The sequence below is a fragment of the Neltuma alba genome, unplaced genomic scaffold (genome assembly GCF_004799145.2).
Source record: "Neltuma alba isolate B1F8T4 unplaced genomic scaffold, ASM479914v2 tig00010816_pilon, whole genome shotgun sequence".
Taxonomy (NCBI): Eukaryota; Viridiplantae; Streptophyta; class Magnoliopsida; order Fabales; family Fabaceae; genus Neltuma; species Neltuma alba.
The window spans coordinates 28,110-52,294 of NW_021635624.1; the positions used below are offsets into that span (position 1 = coordinate 28,110).

Sequence of the window (24,185 nt, forward strand, 5' to 3'; positions counted from 1 at the left end):
ATCAAGTAAAAGAATGAGAGGAAGTATTAAGAAAGATGATTATGGTGTTTTAGGAAAAATGTGTCACATTTCTCATAATTAACTAACTTACCTAACTTCCTTAATCTAATCAAATTAGTTAAATAGGTCTTATATTAAGGATCAGAGGAGTAATATAATTTTTACCAATATAATTAATAATATATAAAATAATATAATTAATAAATAATTAATGTGTATATATATTTATAAAATATAATATTAAATATGTTTATAACAATAATTAAGGGGTGTTAAAGTTATATTACCTTTTGAATCTACTCTGATAGATACAATTATACTCTCTCACTTGAACCAGAAGCAGAATAAATTCACTTCTTCTGAAACTATGATTTTGAACTCAACCATGGTTTCAGTCCAAAACCATAATTTGCTAATTTCTTCCCCTGTTTGGCATCCAAAATCATGATTTTCAACGTTGGCCAAACAGGCCCTAGGTCACCAAAATGAGAGCAATTGTTTATAAAATTTAGTTAGTCATAATTACACTGTCAAACTCAGACAAATTAACCCTTGGTGCATTGCCTTATAAAACGTCAAAAAGACCAGATTATACATGACTCCTGCAAAAATGAGCATCACTTCATGTGCTCATAAGAACGTAAGTGTCAAGACATGCGTTTTACAATGCTGGAGTTACAAAGAGATATATGAATCACACAAATATTAAATTCAGGATTTTCCAGTATCAATGGCAGCCTGAACAAAATCATCACAGCGAGTGAAGCCACCGGACAAGACATCAGCCAGAACACCGACTATGTCGAAGGCCTCCTGCAGATCACTAGCAGAATTCATGTCGTCCAGCCACGAAAGCATCTCCTTGGAGAATCCCAGCAGCTCTTTCACATTCAACAGTCGGTCCTTCATCACGACCTCCCAACTTTCCAAGTTCCCACTCTCTTCTTCCCCTTCTGTTGTTGCTGCTGCCGCCGCCACCAATGAAGTCCCTTCAGTTTTAACAGTTGGAGGACCAGCCGGTTTCTTTACCTTGAAGAATTGCTGTAGCTGCTCAATCAAGCCTGTGTAAACCAGCATAGGGCGAACGATGGATAAAAGCTCCCCATTCTGCCCGGTTTCTGTACTGCTTCCAGATGATTCCACCCTCTCAGGTGTAGCAGAACCAGATGAGGGATGTGCTGAGGAGCGAGCATGAGTGCGCTGCATGTATGCATGGTAAATACCACGCTGCAAGAAACCACGGCGGTGTTGCAACCAGGACTCGTAAGATTCTGAGAGGAGCGAGTTCACCATCATGAATTGGACAGTTTCTTCCGTCCCTGGTGTAGGTTGCGGTCCGGATGGAGTGGGGGGCCTGGAATCTGAAGTTGAAGAACTGATGTATGACGATACAGCCCTAGCCATGGTACGACGCTGGGAAGGACTTCCCTGGTCAAGGAGATGACGTGCCATTTGAATCATGAAAGGAAGGAACCGAGAGTTACTTTCCTGTCCCCCGCCTCGGGCATCTGCACTGAACGATGCTCCTGTGGCAAACCGGGCAAGCATCTACAGGGAGTGAAAAACAAGGTGAGACAAAATTGCTACAACCATTTAGAGACAGATTATATAAATATAGTAGAGCAGATAAACTCTCTAGTTTCATAATCTTTTCTCATACTCAAGAATTCTTTAATCAGGTTTTCCCTTCTCATTTTGGCATTAAATTCACATTATCCAGAAACAAAATAGACAAAGAAGCCAGACAACATACCAGAACAATGTCGTAGGTTAAAAGGCGGAGCCTGGTTCCCTCTGCACGTCCGAGCGCATTGAGGTTGTCCCAGTACTGGTCGACATAGCGAATATACTGTGCCAGTGGAGCAGATGGACCTCTAACAGGGAACAAAGAATTGCATAGAGATTCATTATTTCTAAGGGCGGCCCCCTCCCACTCTTTCTTGGGGTTCTTCAAGGCAGCATCTGCTCTTTTGGCCTCCTGATGGCACTGGAAATGAATGATATTGAAGGAACTTACAGTAGTGTAAACACATTCACCACGGGGATTTCCTGATGCACCTACTCCTAGATTCACACGCTTACTGTAAGAGTAAGCACCCAGTAAGTCAGTGGGTCGTAAACTGTATCCCTCCCGGCACACCATGCAAGCCAATCCATCCTCCTCCTCCTGCACATCTTCCAAACCTTCAAGGACAGGCCGAGAGACAACAATCCGCTCACCACCACCTGATGAAAGTTCCTGGCGCATACCAAGCCCCTGCATCAAACAGAGAAGATAGTACAAGAGGGGAAAAGAAATCAGTTTCCACTAGAGTGTAAAGCATTAAACAAGTTTATTGTTGAGAGCCAATATATCTATGGCTCATTGTTGGCACCACTATGCCAATTGTAAACAAGACGTTCAATATACAGTACCTGAAGCAACTCCTCTCTCTTCCGAAGAGCCCTGCGCCTCATTTCATCCTTCGTCGCATGTCGCAACTTGATTACTTTCTCTCCCAAGAACCCATCTCCTTTTCCTTCCTTGCTAGATAGTGTGTCCAACAAATTTTCAGCCCTTGCACCTATCTCATTCTCTCCAGAGACTCCTTCCAGGGCATGCAGCAAAGGTAAGACACCTTCTTCATCAATACACCTTTGAGTTGGGAGATGCCCCATTGACAAACCCCTCAGCATGGACAGTATAAGAGGCACAGATGGCAATTTTAAGCCTGATGCCCATTCAGCACTAGTCTTAAAACCAGCCTGACCTGCATTCCCAAAACCATTCTTCAGATGCCTTATTGCAGTTCCAGTTATGCCCTTTTCTAGGATTATGTCCTTCAATCTCTCTCCACAGGAACTCGTCTTCAGTGACTCTGAAACCCTGACAAAGTTTTCCAGTGTAAACCTCTGTTTTAAAGCTTGCTGAGCAATGCTCTCATCTTTCACATCGTCCATTTGTTTCTGCAAATGATCAAATGCACCCCAATCTTGCAAGTAAGGGCTAAAATGTTGGATGAGAGCTTCCATTGCAGCAGGTTCACCATAAGTCAAATAGGGTAATATTCGAGCAACCATCTCTGTGTTTCTCTGTTGTTTGTTTGATTTTTTGAGGCCCAATGGGTGCGACAATCTCTCCAAGAACATGAGAACTATTTTCTTTGCCTCTTCACCTGTTCCTGCTTCTTCACTAGTGACAGCACTTTGAGTGATGCTAATACTGTCACTTTCATTTGCTTCTAATGTCAGGCTTTCCACAATCAAAAGTATGCCTTCAGCTGGCTCCATGGCATCAACAGAGAAAGCCCTCCTAGCTGTCTCAAGCAGCAAACCTAGGGCTCCGTGCTTCAACAATGCCCGTCTGTTTTCCCTTATCTTGCAACAGTACAATAGCAGATTCAGAACTGCAATCAATTGCTCCTTGTTGGACTTAAAATCATCTCGCAGTCGCTGCACATCATTCAAAAAGTGAGATAACTTCACAACAGGTTGGACTAGGACTTGAAAACAGGAGAAAACTAAGTAAACGAAATCATTCCATCATTATGTAGTTGAAGCCGATACAACAAAATATCAACTCTCTGCGGCCCATGTTCTGTGATTTATAGCAGAGATTAAAACATGGAAGAGGATGTGACCGCTAAGATGGAGTCAAATCTAGGGTTCTCCGGCTGAGATGCTCTTTCATGACTCACATCTCTGTTTAATTTTCAGAAAACGGATTTATGATGGGGAAAAAATAGTTGAATAACAACGAAACGGAAAAAAAAAAAATCAGGAAGACAGGTATTGCAAAAATCCCATATGTAAATCTATCTACACACTAACAGAAATCCTGTTGTGGAAGAAGAGAACTACAGAACAAAAAGAGGATCTTCAATTCTTAAGCTCCTCAATCCTCTATTAATTTTATTCACATGCGATACTTTCAGGGAAATGCTGCAATTTTCTATGGAACAATCGGGTCAACATAGGAAAATAATAAAAGAACATTCATTTTTGGGACAAATTCCTTGATGGCTGAACTAATAAAACAGATGATAGCATCTGATTTTACCATTCATCACCTACGAATCAAATCTAACATTTTCGTAAAGAGCTGTCACTCTTGAGATTTCAAGTAGACCCTAATCCATGCTTAAAGTAGAACTTCAACATGATATAGATGAATTTTAAATTTAAATGTACTGCAATTCCTACCAATACAATTAGGAGTTTCCCTTCCATTAAAGGCGAATTGTCCAAGTAGTTCTAGTTCTAATTTTAAGATGCAGCTACAGAACAAAACACCAATGAATGAACTCTTCATAGAATTCTGAGAAAATCAATAGAGAATTATCCTACAAACCTGAATCATGCCCAATAGTATCTCCAATCCACCACACTCACGAACAGCACCTGCTATGGCAAACTCAACCTCAGGATCCTGAGATTCCTCTCTATCTTCCTCCAATTCTTTAATCATAGGCTCAGTAGCTTCACCATCCAATCCCTGACAATTGTACATAAATTATGGTTCACATTCAAAGCCAAAATTCCTCAGAAATGAGCTATAAATCAAATGTTCATTAATAGTAACAAACCTGAAGTCGATAAGTCACATTCATAGGTGGGCAGTCTCTGGATGTGGTAACAGCATTTGCCAATAAGGTAGAATTAGCCACACTATTTGAAGATTGATTTGACTTCTTCCACACTTGCTCGTAAACTTGTGCAATGCTCAAATCAAGAGAGATGATATTGCCAGCAACTAGCAGCTCCATTCCATAGTCATCCTCAAAGAGACCTACAAGATCCAACTGATGGCAGATCTTATTCTTAACATCACGCATCAATGGACCAATTTCAGCACTTGAATATGGATTCTTAGTCATTGATCCCCTAATAAACTCTTCTTGTGTATGAGCCTTGTTCAAAACCAACAAATATGCAGGCTCTGGTTTTGAGGGACAGATCAGATTGCAGAGCTGTTCTAGGATAAACTGCAAATGACAGTATAGATTACAAGCAAATTAATAATGATCTCCCCGGTCAAGGTAATAGATAACAACTAAAAAATAGACACACACGCAAACTATCTGTATATGACATGTCCAGCAACTGGTCACCAGAACAGTTTATGAAAAAGAGAAGCAGATCAAATTATCCAACAACAGAATCAAACTAGACAATTGTTAGATAGAAAATTGCAAAAATAAGTCTAGAAAATAAAACAAACTAAAATAGTTGGCTATCCAAAAAATATAAAAAAAAATCAAATATATCGTCCTTACCAAACAAGTACGCCCCTTCCTCTCCTCCCCATGTATTTGCAAACCATTTATGCAGGCCCGAATGAACTGCCGCTTGTTCTCACTGCTTTCCAGCAACAGACTGTCTAAAAGATCCTTCAGGAGTCTATTGCAATCGCTGATCAACTTTGTCTTTTGTACTATCAAGCCACGAATTACTATAAGTGCCTCAAGTATTTCAGAAAGTAAGTTGTCCCGCATGAATCTGACATAAAATTTTATAAGATGATGAGAAAAATATATTGAATGCAAAAGTAAAATAATTTAAGCAGTATATATATATACCTTGATCTGACACTTGGAACTTCTAAAAATTTACCCAGGAGTTCTATAAGCTTGTGAAGGATAAATCCCTGAGATATATCTATGCGCAGGCTCCTTTCTAAAGACTCCACATTGTTAACTTCATGAGTAATTAGGGTGCAGATTGTCCGCAAGCATCCCCGAACAGTCAAAAATAAACGAGCATCTTCTGAATCTATCATCTTGAATAGCAGCTCAAAATATTCTGCAGCACTTTCGCCAGCAGGCAGTGTTGCAGGTAATAAAGAGACGAGTAAGTTCAGCAACCTAAATCGCCTGGATGAACTTTGAGCGCACAGTAGATTTATCAGCATACACATCTCTGACCTAATAGATTGGGAACAAGCACTCAAAACAAGTTCTTTAACCCATGATCCCAACTCAAATGCTGATAAGTCACTTTTGGCTGTCTTGGAAACACGATGCTTCCATCTCAAAGCATATTTAAGGGCTAGGTAATCGTGTCTTTGGGGTCGCGACCTTTGACCAGCAGCTTTAACAGCCTGAGACACTTTGTATTGCCTTCTAACAAAATCAATATAGGAAGCGCCCCTCTCCCACTCTGAATAGCTCAGTAATTGAATATCCTGAGTTTTAGGTGTCGCATCCCAATTTCTTTCTGATGAATCTGGAAATGACTTAGTTCCACTGACATTGGACAAAAGCCCAGATGCATTTGCACTACTTTCATCCTTCGTCTGCACTTGAGACTTCCCAAGGCCTTGCTCTTTCTCTGATGTATCAGGTTTTGGAGGCGTACATGCCTGAGATATAATTCTCAAGCAAGGAAGAATGACATGCTCAGATATGGCAGGATGTTTGGCACCTAACTTAATAGAAGAGAACAACAACTGAAACACAATACGTAGTCTTGATTCCCAGAATTCATCAGCCAAAGAACACACCTCAGAAAGCAACAGCATCTCTTCACGTGTAGTGACAGCAACATCCATGGATCGATGATGCTCAAGACAGTAAATAACCTTCTTTTGTATCAAACTGTTCAACTCAATAATTGCATTTACATCACCCTCTGATAGAGAACAAAGCACTGCTCTTGCTTGGACACGGGCTGCTTTGGGACCTTGATGAATATTATTTTCAAATAACTCAGACAAAATGCCAGCTGAAACAAGTAGCTTCTTGGAATTTGGATGCCTTGCCAAAACTTGTAATATTTCTAAGCAGTGTGTCACAAAAGTAGACGCACAGCCATAACAATTATTTGGTGATCTTGAAACCACAAATCTTGAAGCCACACCATTATCAGAATGCTTCTGATGCAAATAATTCATAAGCACCTTTCGCAGACCTTGGAGTGTCTGCACACTTTTGCTCACAGAATCAAAAGCTGCTTTGCACTTCTCACCATACAGGACTCCAAGAAGAGCAATTTTTCGATTGATTTTACAAGATGGTCCAGGTAAAGACACCATCATTTGTTGCAGAGAGTCCTTCTGTTGTGAGTCCATATCATTCTCACCAATGCTTGAAACAATTTTAAGCAAGGGCTTCTTGAAGCCCAAGAGTTGTTGATATCGCCTATAAGCATTCTCTGACTCAGATTCTATGGCTGCCAATCCCCTCTTCATATCTTCATCATTTTCCATATTATCAAATGTAAAACTTGGCTTTGCCATGAAGTTAAACTCAAAACGCCCATATTTGCTGTACCCACACTCATTACAAAGAAAAGAATCCAAATTCTCATAATTGATGTTGCGGCATTGCCTGCATTGATATGCATTTTCATGGCAATTGCCACATAATCCATGCTTACCAATGACTGGACGACTACATCGAGGGCACTGCAATGGCTCAAGAGATAATGCCTGAAGATTTTCATAGAATGAATCCAGTTCAATCATGAAGTTACAAGCAGTGATAGGAATGGGGAATTCAACTTTCAGTTCAGTTTGATTAAAAGCAAGATGGCAACTTTTTGCACACTTCCACAAAGACCAGTTATTTCTTAACTCTGACAAGTCAGCAACTGGTCGATTATTATAGTACAGGTTCAAAACCTTAACTGACTTTGACTTTCTAGCATCATGAACATTCATTGTCACAGTCTGGATTGTGTAACTCCCAGTGCATTTCACTATAATACGATTGTCAGTGAACTTTGTCTCAGATTTTAGAGATTCTAGCTTCATCCTGCTGTAAGGTACTTCAGGGGAGCTGCAGGAAACACAAGGTTCACTCTCAAGATAGTATCCATCAAATTCCACCAGGCCACTTAATGTATTATATATGCGGGAATTTGGATGATTCGCTAACAGCTCATTCTGGGAATGGAGCGTCTCAAAAATGCATCTAATCACATCAGGGGTCAAGCATCTGTCCACAAGTTCAGAAACCTGGTGCTTTGAGCTGATATCGGGGGATTTTCCAAGCAGCCAAGTTACAAGTTCTGTGTACTCCACAATGTTCTGGCCATACATTGGTAGGAATTTAACTTTCTGCAAGAGAGCCGATAACAAGATTTCCTTAAATGACTGCTTAGCATGATGCCAGACACCATAAAGAACTAATTTAGCCTCTGCACGAACAGTACTGGAATTCCACTCCAAGAGAAAGCAGTCTATAAACTGCTTTGAGACATCACCACCTTTGTCAGTGAAGACATCTACTGCTGCCTCCATGTCTAAATAGGACTTCTCCAAACCAGAATCAGCCCCATCTTCACCCTTCTTTTTCTTCTTTACTTCTTGAGATAGGGTGCCTGATTTGTTTGAGCTTGTGTCTCCAGATTCTGTTTTCTGGGACAGAAGGCCAATATCTTTTCCAGTATAGAAGGCCAAATTCAGAAGTTTAAGAGTCTGAATAACAGATTCGTCTCCAAGACAAAACACCCCTTCCACAAGGAAGGGCAGAATGTCTGCATGCCTTAAACAATATTTTTGCCAGTTTCGTGGACGTGCAGCTGCCACTTCAGCCATAGTGGAAAGGCACTTCACAATCTTCACACTTCTGTCATATGGAATTGAATTCTGAAAACCACCAGACTTGTTTACATGCTTATAAAGTCTCTTAACTTCACTAGAGAACTGCCAAGAGTCCCGAACACTGTAATAATGAGACTTGCTTCCACAGAGATGCAGGAAAAGCCTTCTGGCATATCTTCTTACAAAATTTGTATGAGGATTATTAATGTAACTGCAGAGAACATCTTGATATCCATCTAGCTTCAAATCCTTCCCATATGATGTCTTGTAGACCTTTTCTTTTTCCCCAATTTTGTCATGCTTTTCTGGCCGAACAAGGGTATAAACCAGTCGGAAAGTATTCTCAAGCAACAGCCTATGGTAGTCCATAAATATATCTGTTCGATGTGCCTTAGCATATGAATCAGAAAAGAAAGGCAAAAAATTGCCTGCAGGCAAGTCCCTGCGTACTGTTAGCAGAGCCCCACACCCAGGCCCAGCATTAAAATTAAGTGCACTTTCACTGTTAACAGGAGATTTGAAAACATTCACTAGCTGCTGTAATATATCCATCAAATAATTTACAAAAGATTGCTGCCTAAGAGAATCACATGCTCGAAGCAGCTGTGATGCAAAGTCAGTCTTATCATGATCATCTGCTGAAGGCTTGGCAGCCCCTGTCGTGGGTAATGGAAGCTGGATAACATTTTTATCATGTGTGTCAACAGTTCCACTCTGCCTTGGCATAGAATTATCACTACCAGGCTGATGCCAATTTCTAAGCATCAACGTGAAGAACATGAAGACAAGGATTGCAACTTCCCCAAATAATGACCGGGTTTTTGCCACAAATGGTTTGTTGAGATTAATCTCATCTAAAAACCATTTGATCAGCTTCTCTAAATCTAAGCTATCAGGCTTCGAGCTGTCTATAAAAGGTCCGCCCACTGCAGATGACAATCTGTAGAAAAGCTGCATAACAGGAATTGCCCGCACTCCTGAAGTTGTATTCATCCATCCTTTCAATTGTTCAAGAAGCTCAGAAAGAAGTAAGGAGTTTACAGCCCTTTTAGAAGCAGAAATTGAGACAGGATCAGTCAATGAAGCAGCAAATTCTCCTGAATCATTAGGTTCCAAGTCATGAATTGATGGAGAAGAATTCTGCATGCTGCCACCAGCTGGAATAGGCAACAAGTTAGGATCACTAACATCATCAGGTGTGAAGTGAAATTCATTGCCATCTCCCACTGAATCCACTTCAATTGGAATCGCTGTCATAGGATGATCTCTAGAGTGTGGTGGAGGGAGACGGTCTGCATCAAGTACTTCATAGCATGCCTCACACAAGTCAAAATCAGGACAAACAATACAATGCCATCTTCGCCTAAGTATAGGTACAGTAGAGCAACCATCACAGCAGTACTGAACAGATGAAGTTATAGAGTCTTCTTCAATCATGACTTGGTTATTTCCCCCACTGCCATCAGTAGCCCCAGGAATGGACACAGCACTCTCAACAGCATCATCTGTAGCTAACATGGTCTGCTTTGGAAAAGGCACCTGGAGCAATCTTGAAGATATGGCCAAACTGGAAAAGAAACACAAGTAAAACATAAATATCATTTTCAACTGAAAATATATCAATTCAAGGGAAAAGTATGGAAAGTACCAGCTGGCAGTCTGAACAGCCTCATTGGAAGAAAATAAAAGTTTTTTAAGTAATGTCACAGCAGGTGCCACAGAGCGTAGTGGTACATCCTTTCCATGTAAAGCCAAGCATTCAGCATAGCAATAAATTAGTTCAACAGCAGACATGACAATGTTGTTCATAGTTTGTGTATCAGGCTGCTCAAAGTCCAAAATTCCCCATAGAACTTGCACAAGTGCATCCACCACCTCAGAACCTACACCAGCAAGAGAAGGAGCTTAAATCAAAATGGTTACTGTCTCCAAAGATGCTTCCACAGACAGATTAGTCAATCGATTTAATCTCATACTCCTGCACCTCAATCTTTGAAAAGATATATTTTAAGATGAAGCATGCTATGAATTAATGCAATTAATAGAAGCCACATGAATAAGTACATGGCAAAACCATAATTAGTAATCATCAACTACTCAGGACAGGATTGTCCCCCCCCCCCCAAAAAAAAAAAAGATTCATCATTAAGCAGGAAGAACAGATATAGAGCAAGAAAGATGGACATGAGACCAATTGGTACAAAAGAAAACGCAAAAAAAAATGCAGTCAGAATTGATAGTGAAACATAAACTTCATACAGGGAAAGAAACCTATATGCAAGAACAAAGTGCAGCTTGAATCAAAAAAGGAATTGGCCCTCATGCGAGAGATGAAGTAACGATCTCCAAATGACAACATACAGCAGATATAAAAGTTTATATCAACCATGTGTGAATATTCTCTCCAGTCTACTAGAAACCATAACAATTGTTTTGCCAAAAATAATACTTCTCAAGTCCTTAATGTAAGACTTGGCTAGTTTAAATAGATTTAGAATGCTAGTTAAACTAGTTAATATGATATGTTTTTTCTAAAACACCCTAAACATCTTCTTTAATTCCCACCTCCTTCTTGTACTAGATTATTGTTGGAGGAATATTAATAGGGTTAATTCGGGAAAAAATTGATAAACATGTGAAATAGATCTTACATGTAAGACCAGTATTAACTCCTCAATTAGGTCCTACATTAAGGACCAGAGGAGTTACAAATTTCACTAAGACCAAAAGGCATAGGAATTGAAAAGGAAATCTTAGTCCATATGTATATAAGAGAAAACCAGAAAAACATAGTAATACCATTTGTCTCAATAAAAGTTGCCAAATTAGAACGCCGTTGCAATGCAATTTTACAAACTGCCCGCATCTGAGCAGTGAACTCTTCAATGATCCAACATCCCGTACTACCACCTGTCCCAAGCCTTGATGATAGTATTGAGGCTGATTTCACCACCCCAAGAAGCCGCATGGTATCCTTAACCTAATGTGAGAAAACTCCAGTGAGTCACAATCCACATGATAAATGAAAGTCATGCAGAAAACAAACTAGGCATAATATAAGAAAGTTATAACAGATTACTTGGTGGTATATCTCTTTCTTAGGAAAAACAGCCTGTAAGACACGACCAGCAGAAGCCTGAAGCACTGGTTCACGGTCTCTCTCAAATATTGTTTCAAGTAAATCCTTGCACTTGAGTTTGCTGAGCTCAGCTCTTGCTTCCTCAAGCCTTGAGCACCCTTGCTGCCTGCATAATGAATAGAACTTGGTAATAAGCTTAAGTCCATCAGCTATTACCTGCTCCTGAATAGGTGCAGACTGCATTGAACGGCACTTCTTTCCAGACGCAGCCACAGATGAATTCAAACCAAGTGCCCTTGCTTCCATATTCAAAACAGCATCCATTTTCTCTTTCCAACCAAACTCATCTTTAGCTCGTCCATAAACTTCGAGGGAATCCACTCGGGGAAGGGTTGAGCCATTGAAGGTTGGACCCACGGAGATTGTAAATTCTTCATCAGCAAGGAGTGATTCAGCAACAGTAAATGGAATATCATACCAACACCGCATTCCTTCATCTAATTTAACAACCCTCTGGAAAATAGAAATACTTGAAGGTATGTGGCTTGCTGATGTATTTCCCACATGAACTCGAAAGCCAACCATGACTATATCAGGGTTTGAATTGAAGACAGATATCTGTACAAGTGCACAAAAGAAAAAGAATTATGGAGGGAGAAATTTAATCAAGCACTTCACGTAGGTTCATATATTGCAACCAAAGCAATTAACATGAGCCTATCAAAATGGAAATACACCAGTGTGAGCAAGAAACAATAACCACCATTAAGACTCACCTCCCACACAATCATGTCTATAAATCTGTATCATACAAGCCCTACTAATACTTAAGTTTCTAGTAACTAAAACCCTATTATAGTCGAATATCTATCACAAAAGCACTCAGATGAAAGGGAACTACTAGCAACAAGGTTCAAGAGGAAGAAGGTCATTGACTTCCCATAAAGACAATCTTAAATTTAAACAAGAGCCAGACACAACTACTTTCACCTAATAATCAACATTGTTTCTGCTTATATTAAATTTAGAAACTATATGGAGAGCAAAGAATAAATGTAATCAAATTAACCACCTTTGAGAATATCAGCTACAAAGGGCCACCTATGTTAAAGGAATATTTGTTTTCAAAATAATATAGGCCCAACCGGTAAAAGTAAAGGTTCTAGCAAAATATTCCTGAGAATGTTGCATTCCCAGGATTAAGATTCCCAGGAAACATCCCCCATCCCATCTGCATACCTCAAGTTCATTCTACAAGTTGGAATGTTGGATTCCTATCAGGACCCCGGGGGAATATTCTAAAAATTTTTAAATTATATTCTTCTCCATCCCTACCCTAATACTTACATCAAAATAAAAAATAAAATTTAAAAACTTGAAAATTAGCAAGTATAACCTAACAATAAAATATAGTAACCGTTAATCGTAATAAGTTATAAAATAATAAAATGAAAACAAAAATTAAAATATATCACGTATACATGTTAAAACTAAGACAGAGAAATTTAGAAGAAAATACATAGTTAAATAATAAATCCCGAATACTAATACTAAAACACACTCAAATAAAAGGTATAATTGATGATATTATTATGATTATGATTATGACTATGCTAACACCAACCTACAAAAACGTAGAAGTAACGTATGGTGCACAACTTTGACAGGGGATTTTTGAAAAATTAGCAAGAATCCAGAGAAATATAAAAATTTAAGTATTCAACAAGAAACAGTGTGTTGCAGAGAAACGTATAATCCTGTGAATCAAACTCCCAAAGAGTACGACCAAAAATATTGTAGTCCCCCACCATAAAGATGGGCATTTATCTAATAACTTGGAAAATAATGATATTTGTGGTGCTATGAGCCTCCTTAAGCATCATAATCGCTATTCCATACTTAAAAAAAAAGCGGTAGCAGTAAATCAAAGCAAACCCTAATCAGCATTCACTTTCAAAGAATACCTTAAAACCTGCCGGGCTGGGACTCTCAAGAAAACTATCCTCATTTACTAAATTCTGTTTTGCCCCTTCAGAATCACCATTTCTGATGGCATCACCACCCAGTTTCACATCCGATGTAATGCAAACAGTTTTCTCAAAGAAATCAAGAGGAAATTCAGGATTTGTACCAGCATAGGCTTTACTGAGGATATTAGATCCTAATTTCTTAACTTTTTCTGATGCTGCACTCATACTAGCATCAATGCCCAGAGGGACGTGTGAATATATTTGAAGGCTACCGTCATCATGCAAGACAAGACAGTGTATTTTATCCTTTGATAGTGGTTTGTAAGCAGTCATTCCAACTATAGGTGAGGTTGAACCCATTGGATGCCGCATGCTCTGTGCAAGTATTTCACGTTCCCCCATTGACACAGCAAGTGCAGAATTTAACTTGCCACTCAATATGCAGACAAATAAGCCACTTCCAGCCACCAATTCTTTCCAATGATGAACTGCAGCTGGCCGTAGGTTCCCATCTTGTTCCTCACATACAGAAGACATATCAACTAGAGAGGCAGCATCAGAACTTAAACGTCCAATCACTGTGGTGCCATCTTGAAATGATATAAAAAGTAGCTTATAAGTTGAAGAGAAGTACAATGACGAACCCTTTGCATGAATTTCTTTACCCTGAAGCTGTACAATTTCATTCACTGGCATGGCCCCAACATTCCCTTTGACAGATAATTCCAACCTGAATATGGAACCATTTTCTGAGAGCACAATAAGAAACATTCTTCCCTGGGAAGCCAGATAAAGAGTAGCATCCACAATCATATCATCTGGCAAAGTGAAGTAGTGCATTGGGCTGATATTGTCCAGGGACAGGTCATAAATTTTTACAAATCTGTTAGTCACAACCATTAACTGAACCTGTGAGCCTGGGACCCAATCCACACGTCTAATATATGCACCTTGCAAAGCCAATTCAACAGCAAGTCGGTCGATCACTTCACCACGAGGATTTAATGTAAGGACCTGGCAATCTTCATAACCTGCTACCACAAGATAATTCTCCACCACAGGGTTGAAAGCAAGTTGTACAATTTCAAAGCGAACAACATTTTTAGAAAGTGGTTTCACATTGGTCTTATCAGCTGTGACAGGTGCAATGGTTGCTTGTCCAATTAACTGTCCAACATCAAATATAGCAACCTTGTCACCTTCACCAACAGCAAGTCGACCTCGTTGGCTAACACTAAGCAGTGACTTGACAAGAGAACCACTTGCTAAATGCGATTTAAGCTCCTTGGCATTTGAATAATCAACCTTTATCTTCAGATCTAATGATCCGCTTTTATATGCTTTCTTCAATTGCAAGAGGTCCACACCATAGGAGAGCACCTTGTCTTCACCCAACATTATTTTCTTATCCTTTAAATGGTCAGAGTCTCTTCTATTAATTATAGATGGCATCAACGAAGTGCAAAGATTGAGTACTCGGCTCTCAATATCAAGTTCCTCCAATAACAGTGGAATCCCATCTTGAAGCTCTTTTGGGATGGACAATTTAATAGTGTTGTCTGCATCTGAACAGGTGTCCTCTTCAAAATCTGAATCACTATCTGGCAGCTGATCCCCATCCTCAGAAAAGGGTAAAAATGACTGGAAAGTATTAGTGCTTCTAACAGGCGCATCGCTACTTCCAGTGAATTTCCGAGGTTTCAGACATTGACAGTTACTACCTCTAACACCACCAGCACCACAGTCACAAAAGAACCGACTCGAGCGGGAATAAACAACACGATGGCCCCGGTGACAAACCTTAGCGCAAACAGAACAGCAGCCTTTCGATACTGTCAGGTCACATGTATAGCAGAAGTACCAGTGCTGCTCCATAAAATTGCTGCCACTAGATGTAAAAGTGCAGACTTTAGAGGCAAGCACCCTTTCACTGTTAGCATCTTCTTCCTCATCTTTATCAATGCTAACAACCTCACCATCAGAGGTCGCATCATCCTCATCATCATCAACAGAAGTTGCATCACATTCAAGAGAGGCAGATCCCCCTTCCTGATTGGCAGGAAGAACGAATGTCTCAGAGTTCTTCCTGGATCCCACTGGTCCAGCAACATGGCCTACCCCAGGAGAAGTGCCTGAAGAACATTTGCTAGTTGTTTTTTCTAGGGAGATTTTACCAGAGCCACAATCACTCAAAGCATTTTCAATGAAACCAAATAGAAACTTCAGCCCTGGAAGCAAATCTTCATTGCCCACCAACTTCTCCATCAGCATTACTGTCCTCGTCAGCAACAATTTTATCAAGTGTTCTCCTTTTGAAATTTGCACAATGAAATTGAAATATGACTTGGCAGCATGCATATCAAACTGCAAAAAAGCAGTATCAAGAGACAGCAATGCAGAATCAAAGATGTGGTGCAGCAGTTCTTTTGATTGCTCAGAGGATGATGACACAAGACACAGAATAAAATTCATAGTTGATTCCCTTAGGGAAGTGGAGCACCCCTTTGCACTGCAGGCCCCACCTCCAGAATCCATTAAGCTGCCCAAAAGCCTCATCTCCAGCCATTTGGCTAAGTTATGTGTATCTTTATCCAGAAATTTTCTTTCCATCCTCCTTCTGAGATCAGGAAACACTTCACTAGATAAGAGATCAACAAAGAAACCAAGAACCTTCACATTAACCGATTCAGAGTAACAGCTATCTAGAGAGTCAATCAGAACCAAACAACCACCAGGATGCAACTGCAAAAGCCTGTTGATCTGCCCTGACGCATTTTCAACACCAAGATAAAGCTGGAATATGGCAGATTTTGATGGGTCCTTTCTAAGGCTGCTCAAAATGTCAATTATCTTGCTTATCATCCATTCATCAACTGTGCCATCACCAACTCCTCCAGCATTGGTGTCCCTCAGAAATCCTTCCATTTGCTTCATTAGAATTAAATTTGCATGACTAGAACTTTCCATTTCTGCACTTAAGTTGCGATAGATAGAATCACATTTCTCATGGATACTTTCAAACATCCTATCAAACTTAATAATCATTACCATGTCAAGAATTTGTTGAAGGACCCCAATCTCCAGGTTAACATTTCCCCCAACATCTTGTATTCTAAGCAACCCATCAAGTACAAAGATTATTCCTCTTATGCTAAGGATAGAAGAAAGCATAGCTGCACTATAAGTAGAAAGATGAAAAGGAAAGCCGTGTAACAAGCACTCTAATGAGGCCCTAGATAGCATTCCTGACGCTTTTCTCTGAACAGTAGCATCCAACCTTGATAATACACTAAGAACAGCCTCCAGCTCACTTAGGTTGGAGCCACTCCTCTGCAGAAGCTCATCCTGCAAGCACTTATCAATTCCGGTATGTTTGAGAAGCAAGATCGGTGAAAACCCTGCAGCCACCTTCTGCTTGTAACTAAGGGTAGCAAGGAAAGCTTTCTGATGAATCTGCACATATTTGTTCAGCAAGGATGAGAACAGGACCACAAGTGATGCAAATTGCCCAGCTCCAATCATGGAAGAAATCATGCCTCCGGCAAGTTTAATAGTATTTTGATCCCCAAAAGGACTCTCTGTCCAGATAAGACCCTCTTTAGAAAGTGCATTGTCAGTACAATATCTCCATATGCCAATATTAATGAATGAGAGAACCAGAGAAAGCCACATCCCATTTCTGAGAAAATCCCAACCTAATTCATCAATGTCTTGAGGTATGGACACAGCATCTAAATGCTGAAGCAAGCTTAGCATAAAATCTGGAAAAGTAGTGCACTTCTCAATGACATCATGACCGTCTAGAAGTGAATGACTGAAGTGGAAAAAAGGCAACATGTCAGATAAATCCAGAACGAAATTCCCCTATGAGGAACGATTGTTCGGTCTATTTGAGAGCCAATAAAAGGAATATCCCAACACAGACTGAAAAGATATCTTTCAACAACTAGATCTTCCAATGCTGATGCCTTTTTGCCTCCCCAAAATCCCAAAATTTGTGAAAAGACCTTATATATGTCATTCCAATTCAGGTTTAAGCTATCAATTGCCAAGTCATCTCTATCAAGTGAAGAAGACCCTGACGCATCAATCATTTGATCAGTCAAGCTACTAAGAACAGCTTCCTCTCCATAGCATCCCCCCATAACAGTTTTTAATGCACTGGATGACCAAAATGACAAGTGATCATTCGCACTATACTGAGATGACCCAGACAATGGGGCTTCCTTTAACTTGGACCGCACATCTAAAAGCAATGATGTAGGACACGTATGTTGGTGAATCATCACATGACGAAGAATAAAGATCAACCTTGAAACCACTAAAGCCCAGCAAGTTAACTGTGTGCTGTTCAAATCCAATGCTGCTTTAGAAATTTCTTTAAGGTTTGAGAAGATTAGGTTTGCCAACACTGCTTTTTCCTCTCCAGCTGACAAGTGAAATGCCATAAGAACTATCTCATTGTGAAACAATGAGGGAAGGGTACCAGTAAGATCCTTGACACTTGGACATTTTACCCTTATAGATTTTGCCTTGTCAACAATGAAAGAAACATATGCCTGATAAATTTTGGTTCTCAACACACTATCAACAGATCCTGCCCGAGAAAACAATGTGTGAGCCAGCAAAGTCAGGGTCCTATCATTGTAACTAAAGGCTCCATTCTCTATAGTAAGGATCTTCTCCACAAGATAGATTTCAAGTGAATCAACCAAAGCATGTTTTGTAAGAAGGCTGTGCAAAAGATCAAAGCACAATTCATGAATTTGTCCAATCTTCTTGTCTTCATGCAAAGGAGTAGAACTGTGAGACATATTATCTTCAGAACTGTCATGACAATTGAGGAGGGAAAGCAAAACATCGACATGTCTTGTGCTGATCTTGCTGCATGCATCCTCATAAAGAGAATGATGCCATTCAGGAGAGAAGACAGATGTCTTAAGGAAGCACAAAAGCTCTGTAGCAGCTTGAATTGGCATGTTATGATAGCTGGAGCTAGAAACGGCAGCTGCAGGTGGCTGTTCACATCCATCAGCAGATCCAACAGAACGCCCAGTCTCACAGAAAAGATTGCCAAAAATAGCCTCATCTTCATGACATAAAGCATTTTCAACATCAGACGAGCAACTAAACTTAGCAGAGTTAGAAGATGACCTCTCCATTTTTTGCCACAATTTTACTCCTTCAGAATGAAGGAACAAAACAAGTTGCATCAAATTGTCTACCCACTGGCTTGATGCAGGAAATATTAGCCTCAGAAGCTCTTCATTTGTGTATTTCTTTAGTAAAGAAACAGTCTCATTATGAACAATGCATGAGGGTAAATCATTCTGTGCGGCATTGGAACTACCAGCAAGTTCTGCATCAAAATCTGCCCACTCAGGAAAAACCTGATGCCTCTGTTTCTGCAGATCATCAATGAGCTTTAGTGCATAAATGACGCAACGGGGGAAGTAAGCTAACGGAATCTTCAAATTTGAAGCAGACTTGTCATATCTCCATACAGAAGAATCTAAACTTTCCGTCATAGATGCTACAATAGTAGCTTGAATATTCTGGGGAACATTACTATTGCTGAAAATAACTTGAACAATGTGAAGGAATTCTTCCACAACCATTAGAATGATGCTATCAAAACTTCCCTCAGGAATAGCATGTGTAGACACAAACTCAAATTCAACTCTAAACAAGCTAGACAAAGCATCAGCAAATGAAGCAACTGCCTTCACCAATGAGGCATCATATTCAAAACATGGAACATCCTTATGAAGACTCCCAAGTAACTTGAAAATCTTCAAAGCAAATGAAAGTCTCTTTCGGAAATTTACACCCATCACCCTCTCATCAAAGATATCTTCAACTTTTATAAGCTTATTGCACAACAGAATTAAACGAGGAATGTATTTCCCATGGGCAACTGCCCATTGCTGGGATGTAAAGACCAATCTACTGCAATCTTGACGATAAGTAGGTCCACTGAACCCAGATCCTTGCCTATCAGGCGGCACACGTTCAGAAGCGAATGTCTTTAGAAGCCAATCCAACATTTTTCCTTCCTTTGCAAATTTCAAGCCTTATTGCATATAAAAAGAATTTGAGTCCGTTAGGTTAAAAGAATAGGCATGAAAAATAATAAGTTCGATATTTTAAATGAACATTATACCTTCAAGATGGCACTTGATGTGATCGTCCACAAAATCACAAGAAGGAGCATCAACCACTGGTAACATGTCTACAAATGCGGTTGCAGACCTAGGTAGCAACATGTCCCCTGCCTTATCCATTTCATCTGCCAATGCTATCTCTAAAAGATGAATCACGTTGTTCTGGAATATCCAACATATATAAGGAATTAATAAAGGGTAACCACCAAAAAAAATAGCACAGATCAATTAAGTAATGTTTTTGAATATTTCTTGCGTAATGACCAGAAAATTATAAACATAATATTTATAAGAAATTAAGAAGACATCCATGCAAGAATATATGGTTGGGGACCCCCTAACCTTTGGGCTCCCCCCCCCCCCCGGGGTATATATTTATACCCATCTCTAGCCATACCATACCATACATTGTTCCTTTAAAATAAAAGGGAATGAAAGAAAGAAAGACAATCGTCATATCTATCCCAGGGTCCAAGCTTCCTAACTACATAAACCAATCCAAAATTTCAAATCCCTTGGCTACTCTACTGTTTGTCAATCTAGACATCCATCAGTGTGAAGCTAGTTTTATTGAGCAACAGGGTAATATCTTATGAAATAATCAGCAATGTAGGTTCTGTTCTAGAAACAATTCATCATTTTACATGTAGGTGATCATTTCATGTTTACTATTTTCCTTTTTCTGTTTACTATTTTCTGCTCATGACTTAATTGATCGTGCTATTAATTTTAATAGTTTTGCTTTTCTTTAATCAAAATATTTCTCTATCCATGGGGGGTTAAGACCCTTTGAATCCATCAGATACTAAATGTTAGTCCATCAAATCTTACGCAGCAGGGTAACTAATTTACTGTGGAACTGATCTGGCAAAAAGAAAGAAAGAAAAGAAAGGGGCAGAAAAAGGTCACAGTTTCTAAACTCATCATTATTGATTATTAAATACTAGTATTACTAGAGTTGGACAGACAAATAGTACCCCCAAGAAAATGCTAATTCAGAAACAGCTATCTATGATCCCAGCACATAGCATCTTTTTTCCAGACAGTCAGAGATGATGTAGGCTTAGCCAGAGATAAAGACCCCCAAAGTCCGGACAGTCAAGAAACTACACTTACACAAAAACTTATCGAGGTATAACTCTAATCTGACAATGTAACTACATGATTATATGCTAACCATTGTTCAATTTCAAGACTGGAGTAGAATGTTCTACAATTATATGAATTATATTGAACAGACCTAGAAGCTTTCGTCAACAGAGCATGAAACATGATTTCCAAGAGAAGGAAAATGAATTGGATCAGATTAGACTTCATCAAACTACTCCTCCAATTTTGGTGAATTGTGCAGGACTCATCTAGTTTAATTTTGAACCCTTGAAACATGAGAAAGAAAGGACGAAAAAAAAGGAACTCATTAGAACTTAGCCTCGAAAGAGTGTAACAGAAACATACCTGAATCCCAAGATCATCGTTGTTGAATCCAAAAGTTTCCATGTAACATACAGCAAATTCTGTCGACTGTTGCACAATTGCAACAAGAATAGCTTCCGCTTTCTCCACTATTCAAGCAATAATACCAAACGCAACAGAAATTAAGATAGATGAAAGCTCAACTTTTGCATTTTGAAAAATGTACTTCAGGCTAAATAAGTATAATTGCTTTACTTCCAGCTCAGAAAACTTTTCACCATAACATAAACACGTCAAAACTCGGGGCAAAACAATCAAAAGCCCAAAAAGGGACCATACTAACTTGAAAATTTCCATCATCTGCTAGACATTTCATACACCTCAGTTCCAAAACTAAAACCTAACTGTTAGCAAAGCATGTAACATAAAAGGACCATGAGAAAATCGAAACAAGAAGCATGCGTCTACCAGGATAGAAAGAAATGATCATTAAAGTACCTGACAAAGATCGAGAAGCTGAAGCAATCGCCAACGCGAATGAAGAAATTGCCTGAATCTGCGAATCGTTCCACAACTGGAGGCCCAGCCTTCCATCTCCAAGCACCTCGACACCGCGCTTGAGAATCGAGTAGAAAGAATTGAGTCCTAACCTGATCGCATCGTCGGAGCGGAGCTTCTGTACAAGATCGTCTGACGACAAAGGCTTACTATCAACAAAGAGAGCTTCCGCAAGTTTCTTGAGGTTCTCATCCATGTCGATGCAAATCAAAGAAGAAAACGAAAGATGTACAGACTGGTAGCACTGAAAGAGGAAGGCATGAATAGAAGGGAGGAGAGAAAATACAGAGACTCGTTAGTGAGTCACTGAGGACGAAAAGCAGGGTGCTTGTCGTATTTAAAGGGAGATGGAAAACTGTAGGAAGGCGGTGAGTGGAAGTAAGAATCTTGAGGCAATGGTATGAAGGAACAGGCACTTCACAGACACATGGGCTACTGTCGTGGTGTTTGCTTTCTTTTCTTGCTTGGAAAGGAAACTGGAATCCCTGCCTTGATTTGGGGCTTTTTTATCTTGGTTTTATGATCTTTTCTTTGTTTTTTTTTTTCATTTTTGCCAACTATAATCTTTTCTCTGTTGTTAATATAAAATTTATAATTGTCTAAAAAAATAAAATTTATAATAAATGATATTATTTGTATTTATAATGATAAATAATATGAAGGTGAGTCCCATACACAACCTAAAGTGTTATCTATGAGTTTGGATTAGAAAAAGTTTGAGTCAAGTAACTCAGCTTTGTGTGTGTGTGTGTGGGAAATTCAATTTAAGAAGTCCATTCTTTATAGGTTATAAATTTGTTAATTTGTTTATTTTTAAAATATGAAATTACAATATAACATATAAAGTAAGGCGTCACGATGACATACAAACAAACATATGGATACTAAATGATAAATAACACATATCATAGAAGGGAAAAACCATATAATAATTCATAAAATTCATAATTCAAAGTTAATATTTGCACATTATTAAAAACCATATAAGAATCTTATTTAATGTCAATATTTAAATTTTTTATTTGATTAAATATCAACTATTAAAGTTATTAATTCATCAACATTTCCTCACATCTTCATTCACAATTAAACTTAAAAGTAAAAAAAAAATTAAAACGGGTTTACAAGTTAGCCCATTCTTTAAAAAACAAAACAAAACAAATGATACTCCTCCTGTCCTTAATACAGTACCTAATTGCTGAATTGATTTTGATCCTAAATATAAGACTTATTTCTCATATTTATTAATTTTTTCTAAATTACTCTTATGGATAATCCCTCAATCACAATCAAGTAGGAAAGAGAGGGAGGACATTAAGAAAGATGATTGTACTATTTTGGAAAAAACATATCATATTTCTTATAATTAACTAACTTACCTAACTTCTTTAATTTAATAAAATTAGTTAAATAGGTCTTCTATTAAGGACCGGAAGAGCATATTAAAAGTTGTAAGAGTTCTCTTGCTTACAGTAAGATAATACACAAATAGAGCAACGTAAAGTACTTCCGGGGGGGGAATGATATAACTTTCAAGAAAATAGCTAGAAAAGGCCAGAAAAGCAAAGCATGGAAGCACATAACGAGCAAGGGAAGCTCAGCTGCAAATGTGACTCTTCCATAGAAATTCTTTCAGTAACAAACCATGATTACTTGTACCATAACAATAACAAGGCCCCTGTCTTTTATACTTGTGTGGAAGATTATCCCACCTCTTTACAAAGCTGAAAAACTTAGATTCTGAAGCATGAATAATGATGCTGTTTGCTCTGTCACTAGAGATCTCAAAAGCTAATGTTGCGAAAGAGAGAAGATGAAACACTCCTTGAATAATTGCAAGAGAGTCACATTTAAAGCAGTTGGGCATAGAGCACCTAAAGGCTTTGTTTGGTTGGAAAGTTGTTAGGGGAGGGAAGGAGGAGATAAGTGTGTTTCGTTGGGAATAGAGGTAGAAGGGAGAAATTTTCTTGGTCCCCTTTCCTCATACTCCCTCAAATAGGGTTTTTTTGGAGATGAGAGAAATATTATATCTAATGTTTACCAAACTACCCATATTAACTTTCAATATTCCAAGTTTGTTCATCTTATTAAGAATCTTTTTTTCACTTCTTTTCTTTTTAGCCACTAATAATATTTGATAATGATAATAATAAAATTATAATTATAATATAATCATATATATTAATATATGCATATCGTAACATATTTAATTATATATCATAGCATGTCTGTATTATAATATCAGATACATGCACATATATTAATATGTACATATCATAACATGCGTGTTATAATTTGTTAGTTTTATCATTTTTTATCACATGTAAGTGAGATAATTGGTTTTTTTTGAAATTGATAAATTAAGAAATAATAATTTTGATATAAATATTGTAATAAAAAATAAATCAGTTTAAATATAGAGAAAATGGCATATTTGTCAATTTATAATTACCTCTCCTCCCCTCCCCTTATGAACC

The 24,185-nt window shown here is 38.7% G+C and overlaps 1 protein-coding gene across 1 annotated transcript; it reads right to left on the minus strand.

Moving 5' to 3' along the window:
* Positions 1 to 477: 477 nt before the first annotated feature.
* LOC114759304 (auxin transport protein BIG) lies at positions 478 to 21,964 on the minus strand. The gene is given in 15 exon segments (XM_028948469.1): positions 478 to 1,548; positions 1,754 to 2,257; positions 2,416 to 3,432; positions 4,331 to 4,474; positions 4,566 to 4,964; positions 5,256 to 5,478; positions 5,559 to 10,091; positions 10,173 to 10,407; positions 11,324 to 11,504; positions 11,604 to 12,221; positions 13,568 to 17,425; positions 17,428 to 19,646; positions 19,737 to 19,899; positions 21,193 to 21,299; positions 21,649 to 21,964. Coding segments are annotated over 15 exon segments (15,294 nt in total). The 5' UTR covers positions 21,905 to 21,964; the 3' UTR covers positions 478 to 711.
* Positions 21,965 to 24,185: the final 2,221 nt, after the last annotated feature.